The following is a 16142-nucleotide window of genomic DNA, read 5'->3' as shown; positions in this document are numbered from 1 at the left end:
CCAGAGCTTATGGGCTCAAAAAGCGGATGCGGCCAATGAAGCGATAATTTGGTTATTTTTTTAAGAATTTATCAGTAGTAATTAATAAGTGTTTCACTATTATACCTCAGACAGCACAAGCGCTGTTAACCTCGCCCTATCCCATTGGACAAAATGAGTAACGAACGAGAGATACTAAAGTATAGCTCCTGCATAGATTGCTAATTTTTGAGTTTATCAGCAGTAGCCTTAATTCGGCCAAACGAACAAGGTTATTATTGCTTATTAAGATTATAAAAAAACTACTTGGCCAGTTATTGTCTTTGTTTAAAAACAACATGCGATGAAAACATATTTTTAAAAGTGGTTCGTAAATGTGAAAACTAATTGAAGATTAGCCTCAGGCAAGAGCAACAAAATCTTCATGTATTTAAAAATCATAACGTGCCTGACGGTAAAGAAAAATATCGTTAGAAAATCTGCATGACACCTACAAATTTTTATCCTTTAATACACATGTGGTAGATTTTTGTTTTCACTAAATAAATTATTAAGTACAATAACGATTAGAAATCCTGGAAAAAGATATGATTTTTTTTTCATGTATTAATATTCACAGTGAAGTTATTTTACAAAAAAAAACCATCATAGATCAGGATCGTGTAGTATAAGATAACAATAACAATATTTAAGACGTAAGTCAAAATAGCGTATCAACGTAAATCGGTTGTAATTTTTCAAGAATAGCTTCGCTAATCATCTTGCTTGCGACGTTGAAGGCAAAAAATATCGACATTTATCAGAAAAAAAACTTAAATCTTGTTAAAATGTTGTGTTCCGGTTTGAAGGGTGAGTGAGCCAGAGTAATTACAGGCACAAGGAACATAACATCTTAGTTCCTAAGGTTGCAATGTTGGTGGTGCATTGGTAATGTAATCGATAGTTAACATTTCTTACAATGCCAATGTCTATGGGTTGTCGTGGTCGTTGGTGACCATTTACCATCAGGTGGCCCATAATATGCTCGTCCACCTTCCTATTCTACAAAAAAAAGAAAGTAGTATTAACCCAGTGATCAAAAGGACCATCACTATTATTGAAAATTTGAGGTAAACATACAATTTGCATGTTGCATTTTTTATTTTATTAATAAGAGTAAGACTATTGCTCGTTAATAGCTACGAAATAAATAAAAAAAGAAATCGGTTTGAAAAACACAAGAGAAAAAAGCAGTAAGACGCACTTAAAAAACTTTTTTTTTGTTTTTACTTTGCGTATTTTTATGTATATTTATATATACTTTCATAATTAATGCAACATTGTATTTTAGTTTGTCCTTATTTTATGCAACAAAGAACGATCAATTGGTGTGATTTTGTGATAAGCATTTAACATTTTCTTCTAAACAGACAATCTTCGATACTAATACAAAGCAATAAAAATATCCTGTCTGCAGAGAATGTTCCGAAATTTGAGTCCCTATTAGAATACCAGGAATTTAGTACTTTAGCTCAAACTCATAGTAAATCGATATTTCTTTATATACTTTATAATAATTTACAATATTTCACATATTTCTCCAAACTCACCGAAACAGTTCCCTTAAAACGTGGATCCATTCTACGCAGGCCTTCCATAAAATCGCGCACGGTCTTTCTTGAATGATCCACGATACGGAACCCGGTAATGTTCACCGCTCCGTACTCAGTTACCTCGTTCTCCCAATGGTCGTCCATAACCTGCAAATGGGAATTCCATAACTTCCAACAAAGACGTGACTCGACTATAGCATGAACTGCATTCATAGTTCTTGTATACTCTATTTAAATTCTACTCTAATAAAAAATAAAAAAAAAACGGAAAAAGGGTTCCTTATTTCCTTTAGAGTTACGGAACCCTAAATAAATAAGAAGAAACTTACTGGAAACAGAAAAATAATGGTCTTTTAAGAATATTTAATTCTTTGATGAATAGAAAGTTAAAATATTAAAAGATTATTATCTGTGGTCTTCGAATGACTAAATGCAAACGTTAATAAATAAGGAAGAAATACATAAACTGTTTTTCAGACAAAACAACTTATTAAAAGTTGTTCCAAATTAACATTTCCTATGAATAAAGTTATCCAAAAAATAAGATATTGAGCAAATTCGAATCACTTAATAATTTTTTTATAGTTATATAGCTGTTGAGCTTAAATTATCAATAATAGCTTTTTAAACACCGTGACAAATAAATATTTTCTTATAAAGTGTAGACGATAATTGTACAATTATTAATATAATGTTGTTTTTCATAATTAACAAATAATTTTTCATTTAAGAACCTGAACCTGAACCTTCATTACCCAAATTGATAGCGATAACGCGAAATCGATAACTACTCGAGTCAAATATTCGCTCTCTTTTTTTTTGTCTGGCATAGTCTTTATCATGCCTCGGAGAATACGTTAAGCCATCGTTCCCGGCTGCTATCAGAAATAACTTTTGTTAAATCCAGCTAGAAAATGATTTTAATCGATAAAGTTGAGAAAAGCCGATTTTCCGATAGATGCTTTTGGAATAATAATTTGGCAATACTAACTAACCTATCCAATTTTATGGAAAATTAAGATTGTACTAATAAAAAAAGTTATATATGTATGCCTTTAAATTGCGGTGACCATTTGAATATTTACGTCTATACATATTCCACATAAACATCATTTTAAATTCCATGGAAATTGTTAAAAAATAAAAAAGTGCAACCCTACCAGACCGCTCAGCATGTAGTGATACGTTCTTCGACCCAGCTGCACTTTTCTAACGTGTTCAACTAAAATGCTTTTCGCATTTCTTGCGTTACAATCCAGTACAATCCTTTTGTTACTCCATCGATCGTGATGTTCGAGCGCGATCAGGAACTCCATTGCATCAGATGCGTTGTAAATGCGTTTCACGAGAGATATTTTGAAAGCCGTTCTGCCAGGTTGCATTGTTTGATATAGTTGTTGGAGGCGAAGCAATCCTGTAACAGATAATAGAATTAAAGCGTTTGTGGTTCGTTTTACAATCTTTTCTTAATATAAGTTGGAGTTGAAATAGATTGTACATATCAATGGTAATTGATATTTATAGTTATTTATACATGCTATAAATATTTATAGTTATTTATAGCATGTATAAATAACTATAAATATCAATTACCATACATTGTCTTATTAGGTTATTGTAAATAAGTCAAATATAGCAATGATATTGTTGTATAATGTCTTTTTAACCCCTGACTAAATTTCATTTGTGGCGGCCTGTGCAAAATCTAAAGATATATAGAGATTGACTAAAGACTACTTGATTAGCCAGCCTTATAATAGACCCAGCCTTATAATGTCATAAGGACTCTCAACTTCCTAAGTCTGGGCTTCTGTAAAACTTTAATAGCTTTTGCAGCCTTATAAACCTACCTACCTACCTAAATTTAAGAGGGTGGTGAAAATATTATTATTTTATATGCAAACGTTAATTTTTTTTTGTTTGTTTGTAATGCTTTCACGTCACGTCATGGTTACACGTTATCAGAGATAAAGAAAAAGACTGGCTACCTAACATAACCTCCCTGACATGTGGGAACTAGTTAGGAATAATAGAAGAAATAAATGTAAAAAACTTTCAATAAAAATAGTCTTTTTTCTCATTTAAAAAAAATATTGATCTCTCAGCTAATCACTTCGAATAATTGAAAAATTCATAAATTACAGAAGAAAAAGCTGAAACTATCTATAGTCATTTCTAAATCCAGATAGACTCGAGTCGATAGTTTGAACTTTACTTCAAAGGTTATTCAAGCATTGGTTTACAGTTTCACGTAACTACAAGTAGTTGCAAACTCTGAATTAGATGAAAGATAGAAACCAAACTTTTCTCCTCTTTTTAGTGACATTCTTCCGAATAGAACTCGGGAAAATCCAACAAAGCTACATATATTTTTTTTGTTCGAATGAATTTCAACAATTGGAATTACGTATCGTATAACATGGTCGGTTTCATTTTGGACATACTGTTACAAGTCAAGGAATGTAGAAAAGGCTTTTAAAATTTAATTATCATTCGTATAAAAATAAAAAGATTTACATATTTCTGTTTACGTGTTAATAATAATGATACGAACCTATAAATTACTTTCGGTACAATAATATTTACTTAAATTTCCTTTGTTTTTTTGCATACGCATATATAAGGATGTTTACGTTTATTCCATATATGTTCAATTTTCCACTGCTGTATTACAATTTTCTTGCACAGTTATTTCACCACACTACTCCAAAGTTGATGGATATACATGTGCCTGAATTTGAATCCACACACGCAAATTCCGTCACGATGTTTCTACGTGAAAATTCAATGGAAGCACCATTTGATCAATGGTTCAGTTGCGCGGAATGAAAAAAAAAATCATTCAACTAATCACCCCGTCTTCTTTTTTTCAAATACAGAATGTCACTAAACATAGCTGTCAAAAATTATTATTGAAAATAATTTTTAAATACAACTTTTATTGTTCAACAAATAACACTGTGCTAAATATATAAAATATTTCAACCGTGACTAATCAAAGCTTAAAACTAATAAAATCTCGATACCTTCAGCTATATAAGTCTATTGATATTGCAAAATTACAACCCAGCAGACGATGATAATAGGAGTATGATTATTCAGAAGCGGTCGCGCAAAGATGACACAAATATAAAAACATTCAGAGCCGAAGGCATTTTGTCTCGGTCTATCTGCTAGTATTTCTAAACCAAATCGAATCTACACGAATTTCATCGAATTAAACGCTCCATATAAAATAAGCGATACGAAAAAAGGACAAAGTGTGCTGCAGAGAGGCAAAAAATAGAATACTTTTTTTTTTCTCTGAGGACCTTGAGTCGACATTACGTATTTTCTTATGTGAGCTTCAATCGACGGTTTTTTACAAGTGAATTCGTTTTGCGATAAAATTGTTAAAATGAAATTTATAGTTGTATTTTTAAGAGAATGATTAGCTTACTATATCTAGATTACACTCCTAATTCAAGTTTTGTACTCGTATGTAAAATATTTCGTGTTTATCTGCTTTATAATTTTATAATAAAGAAAGAGTTAAGGTGTTTTTCCTAAGAACGAGTATCGTCATTATATTTAAAAATATATTAACATTTTTTAACATTATTCATATAAATCATACTCATATTATAATATTATACCTTATTGTTTTTTTAAATAAACTTATTCGTTAAGACTTTATTATCTTAACGATATGGAAACGGTTGCCTATTGTGTTATGTAATTTGGCTCTTGTTACTTTGTCATTGTGACCATAATTTATATACCTTATTATCTTTATAATAAATGTGTATATGATATGTATATATCTAATAATATATAAGAATATTCCATATATTGACTTTATCATACTGCGGTTGGTAATGCAGTGTGCAGACCTACTTCGATTCGTTGAGCATTTCGATTGTGACGCAATTCTCAAAAATGGTTTACAATCACATTTTATTGTAATGTAACTATCTCACTTCACTGATTATTTGCTAACAAATCACCATTGATAGATCATTTTCATGAACAAGTAATTAATGTTTTTTTTATAGAATAGGAAGGCGAACGAGCATATGGGCCACCTGATGGTAAGTTGTCACCCGTTTGGTGACCTTAGTCATTGGCATTGTAAGAAATGTCAACCATCGCTTAAATAGCCAATGCGCCACCAACCTTGGGAACTAAGATGTTATGTCCCTTGTGCCTGTAATTATACTGGCTCACCCACCCTTCAAACCGGTACACAACAATACCAAGTACTGCTGTTTAGCGGTAGAACATCTGATGAGTGGGTGGTACCTACCCAGACGAGCTTGTACAAAGCTCTACCACCAGTTAAAAAAGAGCTTAAGTATAAAGTGATCACACTACTACCTTTAGACAAGAAACATTACCTATTCCTTGTTTGCGAACAATGGAACTTAACCTTCTTTATAAAAGTTGTTTAGCGGGTGATTAGTTGAACAATATGACTCCTTCTTTCTTATGTCAAATCAAAAATGACAGAAAGAGAGATCAAATCAGTGTTAAGCTAAACGTTTATAGGAGATGGTGTTTATTGTGCCTGTAATTAAATATAATTATCAAAATAAATTATACCAAACCATTCATTATTCATGTAGGCAAGAAAATCAGTAGTTTCTTTTTCCACCAATTTGCATTTGTGTTTTAATTGAATATAATGAAATTATTATTTATCCTGATATAATGAACAAATACTATAGTGTTATTGTCATTTTGTATAGAATGAACAAATTCTATATAGTATATAAGAATACTATTCTTCGATATGAAACATATATACTTCGTATGAACCGAAAGAACTTATACAAGGAAAATATTAGACTAACAAAATAAAATAAAAAAAATACAATAAAAAAATAATAAAATTACTTTAATTAAATTAAAATGCGCTGCATTGAAATCGTTATTTTTTAAACAAAAACCATTACATATTCTCGATGTATGGAGTTAATTTTCTCTGAATAAATCGAATTACATCGAAAATTGTCCTTAATCCCTTTATCCAAAACAGTTTCAATGTTAAGAGACAAATGTGCGGAAAGCGAAAGTTTCGGCCGTACTATTTGCAACATGTGACGCATTTGAACCCATAACCCTTGAGGTTAAGCCACTCGACTAATGGCGTGTAACGTCTGGTAGACATCAATTATAAGAATATAGCGATACTTTTCCAAATTTGTATGACTTTAGGTTTATAATTTAAGATTGGAAGATTAGGGGATTCGTTACTTGATGTGTGTAACTCCATATTGGGCTCTTTTTTATATAATATGTTAAAGTGTACATTAACAGTGGTCTCAATCATTGATAATAAAATATGAAAAATAAATATATAAAACCAATCCCAGCCTTTATGCATATTTTGAAATGATTGAAATACTTATAATACATTTCCAACATCAGTTATTTTTAGAGTCATTGCCAGCTAAAGAATAGCAATGGATATTTAAAAAAAACTGACTAGAATGCCGACTTCGAAGTTTTTTAATTAGAGAAACATTTATCATGAAATTTTTTAACAACGACTGCCACAGTTTCAAATCTGGGCATACTTCGGCCTTTAAAGTATTTAATACGTATTTGCAATTCACGAAATGCACTTAATATTTTATTCTGAGAAAACTGTGTCTGAAAATAAAATACTTTAATTATTACATTTCATAATTTACCCTCCAAACTAAAAACACCAAACCAAATGATTGTAAAATATTTTGTCATTAGCGGTTCCTATAGTAGAATAACTACCACCTACCACTGTCTCAAATTACCTTCTACATATAATAATATCACCAGTAACCGACAATGGAATTTCGCATAGTAATTTAAATTGATATTATAATTGGCTTCTCCGGTGAACGTAAAGTTTTATTAAATTGAAAAATAATTAAACACACGTAATTAAAGGCTCGTAGAAACAGTGGTGGTTTGTTCATTTCGCGAAAAGTGCGAAAAAGCAGTCGTCTTTATATATGGTTAAGGTCTAATTGCCTGAGCATATGTTATGTGCTTAAATTTATAACCTTTCTCAATAAATAAATCCTAATGCATATTTTTAAGCCAGACTGGTAGAATCTAGAAATATCCAAACAAACTATCTTTTATCGCTTGTAAATCCTTTCTTTTCTTATATATTTCTCAGACAACGAGAATACAAAACTTTATGATGGTGGGTTAAGTAGTTAAGATGTGAAAAAGTAACAAACAAACAAACATACTTTTGCGTTTATGATATTACTGAGAATTAAAGTTGAATTTACATTTTATGTGTAACAATATTATATAAATTTAAAACATTGATTTAACAAAAAAAAAAATCGAACTACGCAATACTTTTTCCTTTTATTAGTGCCAGGTAAAAAGCGTACGCGTAAAGCATCAACGTGTAAGTTTCCGCTTCAAATGTAGTTTTTTGAATAAGTTATCAAAGGATTGATTTAATGGACTGTGAAATTTATATTCATTAAATTGCAACAAAATTGCAAGCTTTTTGTACAGGTGATTACAGTATTATTTTCACGATCCTCAGAGTATTAACATGATTCTAAAATATAAACTTATGTATATACAAATATATAAAAACACATCACCCCATATTTATATTTTATCTTGATTTGGGAAAAACAATTGTATTTAATATTATAACTTGAACTTCTAAGAAAATATAATATATACAATTAAAAACGTTTCATGATGCTAACTCCGTCGCAAGACTGGGTCATAGCCGAAGTTCCACAACGGATACTTAAAAACTGACTCTGTCTTTCGATGTTATGCTGGGATCACAGTCAGAACCTAAAATGACTTCCCACGATTCCACGAACCGAACCAAACCTTAATGTACAAATTTCATGGACAAGACAATACCTGTCCCAAACAGCACCGTCGTCACCACAAAGAATTAATTTTCTTTCAAACGTAATTATATTCCCAGCAACTCATAACTCTTTGAATTCAATTATTTTGTTCAAAATGGACGTTGTTAAAGTTTAAATTCTATTAAAGAATTAAGAATGTACAAGATCAGCCATCCTACTTAGGCTTGTTAAGGGATCTTAATGCTTTTATTTAAGCATTGAATATTTAAAGCGATAATTGAAAAGTTGTTTTAACATTTATTGATTTGTTTATACATTTGCTCGATACATTTTTGTTTTGTAGTTTTATTATGTCGCTCGCCGTGAGAGTCGATTTCAATTAAAAAATAAGAGTAAGTTTTACATAAGTTTTAAGTTATTTTTAAAATAGATATGTATATTGTTTTTAAGGATATAAATAATGATTGTAAGTAGTACAGTGTAATAAAAGGCACAAGAAACATAATATTATAGATCATTTGTTTTGCAATGCATTGAAGGACTGCCACCTCCTAAACACACATTAGAGTTCCAGTGTCCAGTGAAGGAGACTTACTGTTAGTTGGTTCCTATTGAGTCTTGTTACATATCTTGTATATAAAAAATACCTAAGCATACGTTAACGTATTTTAATAGAAATCTAGTTTTTCATGCAAGGATATTACGAATTTCAAATATTTTAAGTAGCATTTTTTCTTTATTTGATTTGATATTAAAAAGTGTAATTACGGCATAAATTTTTAAAAAACCTTAATACCTAACCTATTCTATTCTATTTAATATTTTCGATGAAATGTGTTTTCCTTCTTTTGGGGATAGCTATTATTTATAACTTACGATAACTTCAATTGATTTATTTTACAAAAGGAAATACCATTGAGAAAGAGAGAGGAATGGACATGATCGAATCGGAATTTTAATTAATTCAATTATTATAGCTTCGTTCAAATGGCAACTGTTTGATATAAATGATAATTTGAGACAAAATAAGCTGAAAGTTCAATATCCGCTATGTTACAAAAGAAATCAGATGTATTAGAAACACTCATTTAAATTTCATTGTAATAACAACATTTTCGTGAGAGAAGAGAAAGGGTACCGATTCATTCGAAAGACCTCAACTTATTATTGGATTATAAGCTGTTTGAAAACGTTAACAAAGACCTGTCGCAACTGAAAGACTATTATGAAATTCATTAATTAAAATTAGTTAATACCACCTTGATATTTCAACAATAAAACCAGCACAATGATTTGTCGAAACTTGATAAAGCAGAATTGATAAGATTATTATGATATATTCGTTATGAAAAATTTACCTTGAAAGCAGCGAATGTCACTTGTAGAAGTTATAATAAACTAATCATTTAAAATATTTTATTTATTAAATAATTTAATATACTACTTAGTTCAACTTTTATAAAACATACATATGTTTTATTGTATATACTGGTAACTTTTCAACGAGGAAATGCTGCTTCTAGCCACCTTTCCACGGTCATGGCTTGTACAGTTTTTTGCCTTATAAAATATTACTCCAGTATTATTGGCATTATATCTTACCGATATCCCTTATCTGGGGATATAAGCACGCAAACGCTTTGCTTGAATTAAGCCTGACGGTTGTACGTTTAAGCTTGTATGAGACTCATTGATTTAACTCTATCATAATAGCCCATGGCTTATTCCTTTGACTTCGGCTTTGTTAAGCTATGCAGTCATAGCTATGAACTTTGATCCTTATTTTTATTATTCTAGTGGCAATTGTTGCATTACTCACTAAACTATGATCTGTCTTAGTAATTTATTGATAAGGAAATTGCAATAAGTATTCTAAAAAATATATTTACTGAGATATCGGTATCCCAGTAAAATTAAAATAAAAAGAAAAAAATACACATTACAAATTTAAAGCAGAAACACGCTGTCTGAAAGATTGTCCTGTGGCATTGTACCCAAGACGCTGGCACTATTGCCTCTCTGCACCGCGACACTCAGCCTTTGGGCTAAATAAGCGCCAGCTCTTGGGTCACCAGAAGATTATTATAATCAAACTGTGATTATTCCTATAGACAATAACCAGATACATAATCTTAGTTTAAAATTTAATAAAAATAAATGATTTATTTAAAAAGCTATATACAAGATTTTTTAATTGTTTTGATAATCGAGCCTGTTGGCGTGGTTGGTAGATACTTGCCTTTCACGCTGAAGGCTGTGGGTTCGATTCAAACCCAGGACAGACATTTATGTGCATGAACTTGCCTGTTTGTCCTGAGTCTGGGTGTAATTATCTATATAAGTATGTATTTACAAAAGAAAACTATTATATGTAGTATATCAGTTGTTTGGTTTCCATAGTTCAAGATCTGCTTAATTCGAAATCAAATGGCCATGTGTGAATAATGTCCCAGGATATTATTATTATTAATATTAATTATTATGTACCTGAATGACATATTATTATTTATGAAACGTTTTCCCTGTCACGATTTTCGATTTTAATTTGTCTACAAAGTCTTTTATTTGACAACTGCTAACTGATTTCAGTTATTCATTCTGTATGTGTGTGTGTGATTGTTTATTTTAAATATCTTACGTCATAATTTGCAGCAACATTTTGTAGTTTATTTTGGATTAAAACTTGCCTTTCAGCGTTTAATTGCGAAAGGATGCGAATCAGTTTATAAAGACCCTAACTCGTTGATTGATGTTGATCGATTCGATTTTCCGCTGACTAGTTTACAAAGTTGGACAGTTTCACACATTATTGTGTCCAATAAAAAAGAAACGAATTGTATTGATGGCACGTCGATGAACAAATTTGCATTTCGTGAAGCGGCAAAATCGATAACGTCATGCTCGTCAATAATACGTTAACGCGTAACGTTTTAGGCGTTAAATTTACGTGATTTTTACTATTAATTTTTTATTGCGCTCATTTTAATGAAACATGCATTTTTAGTTATCGACAAAGTAAATCTGATTTTATTTTATTACATTTTAGGCATTCTACTATTGTTAAATAGAACATACACAATAGTAGGGCTGTCCTGTAAAAACAAACTCGAAACTCAACGCAGAAAACCGTCGTGAAATGTCAGAAAGTGATGTGCGACATTTATCGTAATAATTATAACATTTCAAGAGAACACGCATCTTAATATTTCATTAAGAGTCGGTTGTCAATATTTCACGGGTGAATAATAAAGTGAGTTCTTAAAAGAATAGCACAGTTACTATGGTACAATATATTTAACCGTCATCGATATTATGAGCATCATATATTTAAATAAGCATTTACTGATTTTTTTTCTTAATTTAATAAAAATTTAATTAATTATTAATTTGTTATCATTGCTAGGTTTTATAAGTTCAAATTTAGGTACAATTGATCTAACTGCCCTATTAAATAACGCTTGAATTTATATAGCCCTTAGATTTTTACTGACAAAATGAACTTTAATAATAATTGACAAATGTCTTTGTCTGTCCTATCGATTTCGTGGAATAAATGTTTATGTGCTGATGCATTATCTAGCGGCAATTTAAAATAAAATAGATAGTATAAAAATCATATCCATGAAAAAAAAAACGTCAAATTACATGGTTGTCGGTCAAACGGTGTCACATCAAACGATTATTAAAAGCAATCTAGATTTAAAAAAATCTCTTTGAACTCTTGAAATTGACGACCTTCTAATAATAATATGGATAAATTATTATCCAGATTATTCCTAACTCAAAAATACCGCATCATAAGGAAATTAAAAGTTGTGAATTTCGTTGTAATGTAAGACCATATAATATTTAAGGAAAGTGTATATATATGAATACATATATGTAAATCAGATTTACATATTTTTAGAACCAGATATGATATTGAAACCAGATAACGGATGTTTCTGATTAACATATCTCGAAAACAACTTATGTTTTCTAGATAAAATAAATATGCTAAAGAATTTTCAGGCTAATTTTATGTAATTGATATAGAACAATAATGCAATAATTAAATTCCGTATTAAGAATTAATAAAAGTTTGCTCTACAGGAATTGAATAAGAAGTTAATAGTGCTGGTAGACTAAATTGTTGAGAAGCCAATTCTTATATTATGTTTCTATCGAGTCTCACTTCCGTTGTTCTTTGAAATCGCTAACTTTTGAAACTTCTAAACTTTCTTAATAGCAAACCAACAGTTAGTTCTTTACAAGTATTATTAGTAAAACAATAAATAATTATAATAATTAATAAAAATGATTTTGAAATAAATCTGTAACTCAATCTATGTGCCAAATTAAATTAAGTTTTGTCATCGGCACCTAAAGCTTCCAAAAAATCAGCTCAATCCAATCCAATCCAACCAGAATGCAGATTGTTTAAAATTGAATTGCAAGCTTTGACGCTACACTTCCTCGCATTTTATTCAGCTGATCATCATTAAATTTTGCGTACACGTTCTCTGTGGTAAAAAATCATATGCGGCCGAGGGTGGAAACTTTTATAAGATAAAATATGAACTTATTAAAAAAGTTAATCATATATGTATATTAATGATGAAATATTGAAACATTGAAAGGAAAATTAAATTTTTTTATTATATTAAATCATCGATGGGTAAATTTACTTATTTAATGAATACATGACACGAATCACGTAACATATATATATATATATATATATATATTATGTGATTCGTGTCATGTATTCATATATAATATATCGTGTCATATAATATATATACATATATTACTTATTTATTTAAATTTGAACCACAGCTTAAAAGCGTTGAGTGATGTTGGTATGCTGTAAATAAAACAATCAAATAAACGAAAGATCGTTCGTGTAATTGTGGTAAAGGCGTTCGCGAATACAAACCGTGAGAAATGGCAGCTGCTCCTTAAGGACTATAATTAGTACAGACTCGTGAAATATAAATTTGTTATAAAAGTCGATTGAAAAGTTCAATACATCAATTAACCACCGAACCGTGTTAACGATTTAATGATCAAAAGTTCATGTTTTTAGTTGTAACGAAATTTTGAAATGTATTCATATTCTGCGAAAATTAAACTTAATTAATATTAATTATAGTTCATAAGTTTTAAAATTAATCCAAGTTCTTCTATAGTAATTAAGTATAGTTCTGAAACTTCAGAAAGTTTGTATCTTTTGATGACGATGTAAATATAATAATTATGATTGTGTTATAACAATAAGATTAAAGTAACCATTGATTATAGAATAAAATTATGAGGATTACCCATAAATAAATTATCACATGTAATTCAATGATAATAACTGGAATGTAAAATCCGGCTCGAGGGACCAATTTTTTGTTTTTAAAGTTTAAAAAAATTAGGTCAAATATTCTACCACAGAAATACTATGGGAAATACTCTCTCTGTCAGAAATTGGTGTTGTCATTCTGTTCACAATGTCCAGCGCATAATTATTTATCTGATACATATCATCCGGTTGCTTACAATATGTACAAAATAAAGTAGCTTGTATAAAATAAAGTAGCATTTACTTTTTAATACTGTATTTATTAGGTTTTAATTTTATAAGTAGTCTGAGGGAACATTTCCTCGATAGCCTATCATTTTATCAATCACAACGTCCTACGGCACGGGATAGATAAGACGCAGTCCTCATTAAACTTGTATTAAAAATATCCTAATTGGTACAACTTTGTCCACGAGGAGACGCGTTTGTTCGTGCATCGAGTCTAAAAAAATCTTCAATATAGATAAACCTCTGGCATCAAAATTGAAAGAGTTTTTTAATTGCATAAGATATTTTGCTAATATATTTATACTGTTACAGTATAAAGGTGGTCACTATTTTCTGAGCAATCGTTCTATGAGCTATTCACTCTCTAAATATTCTTCTTTCGTATTGCAAATTGCAAATTATCTTCAAATAGCTAATTTGTTTACGAACCATTTTTCGTTAAAATACCAAGAGAAGAGAGTTATATAGTTTTTTAATTTTGTATTGAACTTAGAAGAGTAATATTTTACCTTATTATACTAAGGTATTTAAACAATATGATAATTTAACACTTTTTAGTTACACCTTTGAATATTGCTAAAAATTAATGGACAATGAGCAATAATTATAAGCCGAGATGGCCCGGTGGTAAGAACGCGTGAATCTTAGTCGATGATCGTGGGTTCAATCCCGGGCAAGCACCACTGAATTTTCACGTGCTTAATTCGTGATTATAATTCATCTCGTGCTTTACGGTGAAGGAAAACATCGTGAGGAAACCTGCATGTGTCTAATTTCACTGAAATTCTGCCACATGTGAATTCTACCAACCCGCATTGGAGCAGCGTGGTGGAATAAGCTCCAAACCTTCTCCTCAAAAAGAGGAGAGGAGGCCTTTAGCCCAGCAGTGGGACATTCACAGGCTGTTACGGAGCAATAATTGTAATAGCGTTGCAATTATTGTAGTCGTCTGTGAAATATTAAATTATAAAATCAATATGATATACTGCAAAAGTATTTGTATATAATATAGATATAATACGGATGGAATATAAAGTTCATCGTTGCTATCATTCATGTAATAGTAATGCATGTATATGTTGTTTTGAAAAATCAAGAGTTCACTTGACAACCTAGCTCGGTTATATTTTGAATATTCAATTATTTTATTGCTGACCGCAATATAGACTTAGGTAAGCTTCATCAATGAGGACTCTTTCAGGCACACAATGTAATACGTTTGAAGAAGCTTTAACTGAGTCTAATAATGTAATTTTTCCATTATTTCTTTCGATGTTCTAGATGCTATATTTAAGACCAAAGGCTCAATGTTCTGAGTTCAAAAATCCAATCGGGCTACTATAAAAAAAATATCTGGGGCAACGGTAGTGCCCCCGCCAAGACGAGACACAATTCACGCTCTTATAGATTCAGTTTGAACAAATCTAGAAAGGCCCAATTCTAGGTTTTGTATGGACTTTTTGTTAATTTTCAAGATAGGAACTTAAAAATTGCTATTTAGAATATTGTTCACAAATAAATAAACACACTTCAGCGCATTAAAAAACTTATAAATTAGCTAGTTATAAAGTAAATAACTTGCAAAAAAAGTTGAAAAATAGATATAGATACGAACCTTATTGTGCTCAACACACGTGATCGTAATGCGCTTGCTTAGTAATTATTTAAATAGTGATTGATAAGTTAGATATTCCAAACCCTCAGTCAAAATAATTGTGTGTGTCAATACAATCAGTTTGTGGAAAATTTAAGACTATGATACACGCAGATCGCTGTACGCTATGATAAGAGTTACTCCTTAACCTAACACTCTCTGTGTTAGGTTAGGGAGTGTAGAGCTAGTAGCTTAGCTCTCCATAAGATTTGATAACTTTTTTACAGTGCTAGCAATATGTACTCGTCTCGCCGTTGTTTTAATGTTTTTTTTTGTAGCTTTGGGTTTTTTACTCAAGATATTCTCAATAGCAGCTCAGAGGTAGGTCGTTGATAGTGTTTACACTAACGTGCATGGAAAAGCACATAAAACTATTGGTCCTGCGTCTATACTAATTTGGGTCGTATACAATTTGCCGTCCCATTGGATTATAAGTGTGAGGGAGGGATGATAGTACACTTGTGTGAAACTCGTGTTATTTTACAGTGTTATTTTTATATATATATATATATATATATATATATATATATATATATACA

General features: G+C 30.4%; 1 protein-coding gene across 1 annotated transcript in view; it reads right to left on the bottom strand.

The window, feature by feature from the left end:
• The window catches only part of LOC126780476 (glutamate receptor 1-like), a 124870-nt gene that overhangs the window by 36088 nt on the left and 72640 nt on the right, over window positions 1-16142 (bottom strand). Inside the window, exons 5-6 of the mRNA XM_050504996.1 lie at window positions 2732-2985; window positions 1569-1718 (exon numbers count right to left, since the gene is read on the bottom strand). Coding sequence (XP_050360953.1) covers window positions 1569-1718; window positions 2732-2985 — 404 coding nt within the window. The remainder of the gene's footprint in view (window positions 1-1568; window positions 1719-2731; window positions 2986-16142) is intronic.

The sequence above is a fragment of the Nymphalis io genome, chromosome Z (assembly GCF_905147045.1).
Source record: "Nymphalis io chromosome Z, ilAglIoxx1.1, whole genome shotgun sequence".
Taxonomy (NCBI): domain Eukaryota; kingdom Metazoa; phylum Arthropoda; class Insecta; order Lepidoptera; family Nymphalidae; genus Nymphalis; species Nymphalis io.
This window is presented reverse-complemented; position numbering and strand designations above follow the sequence as displayed.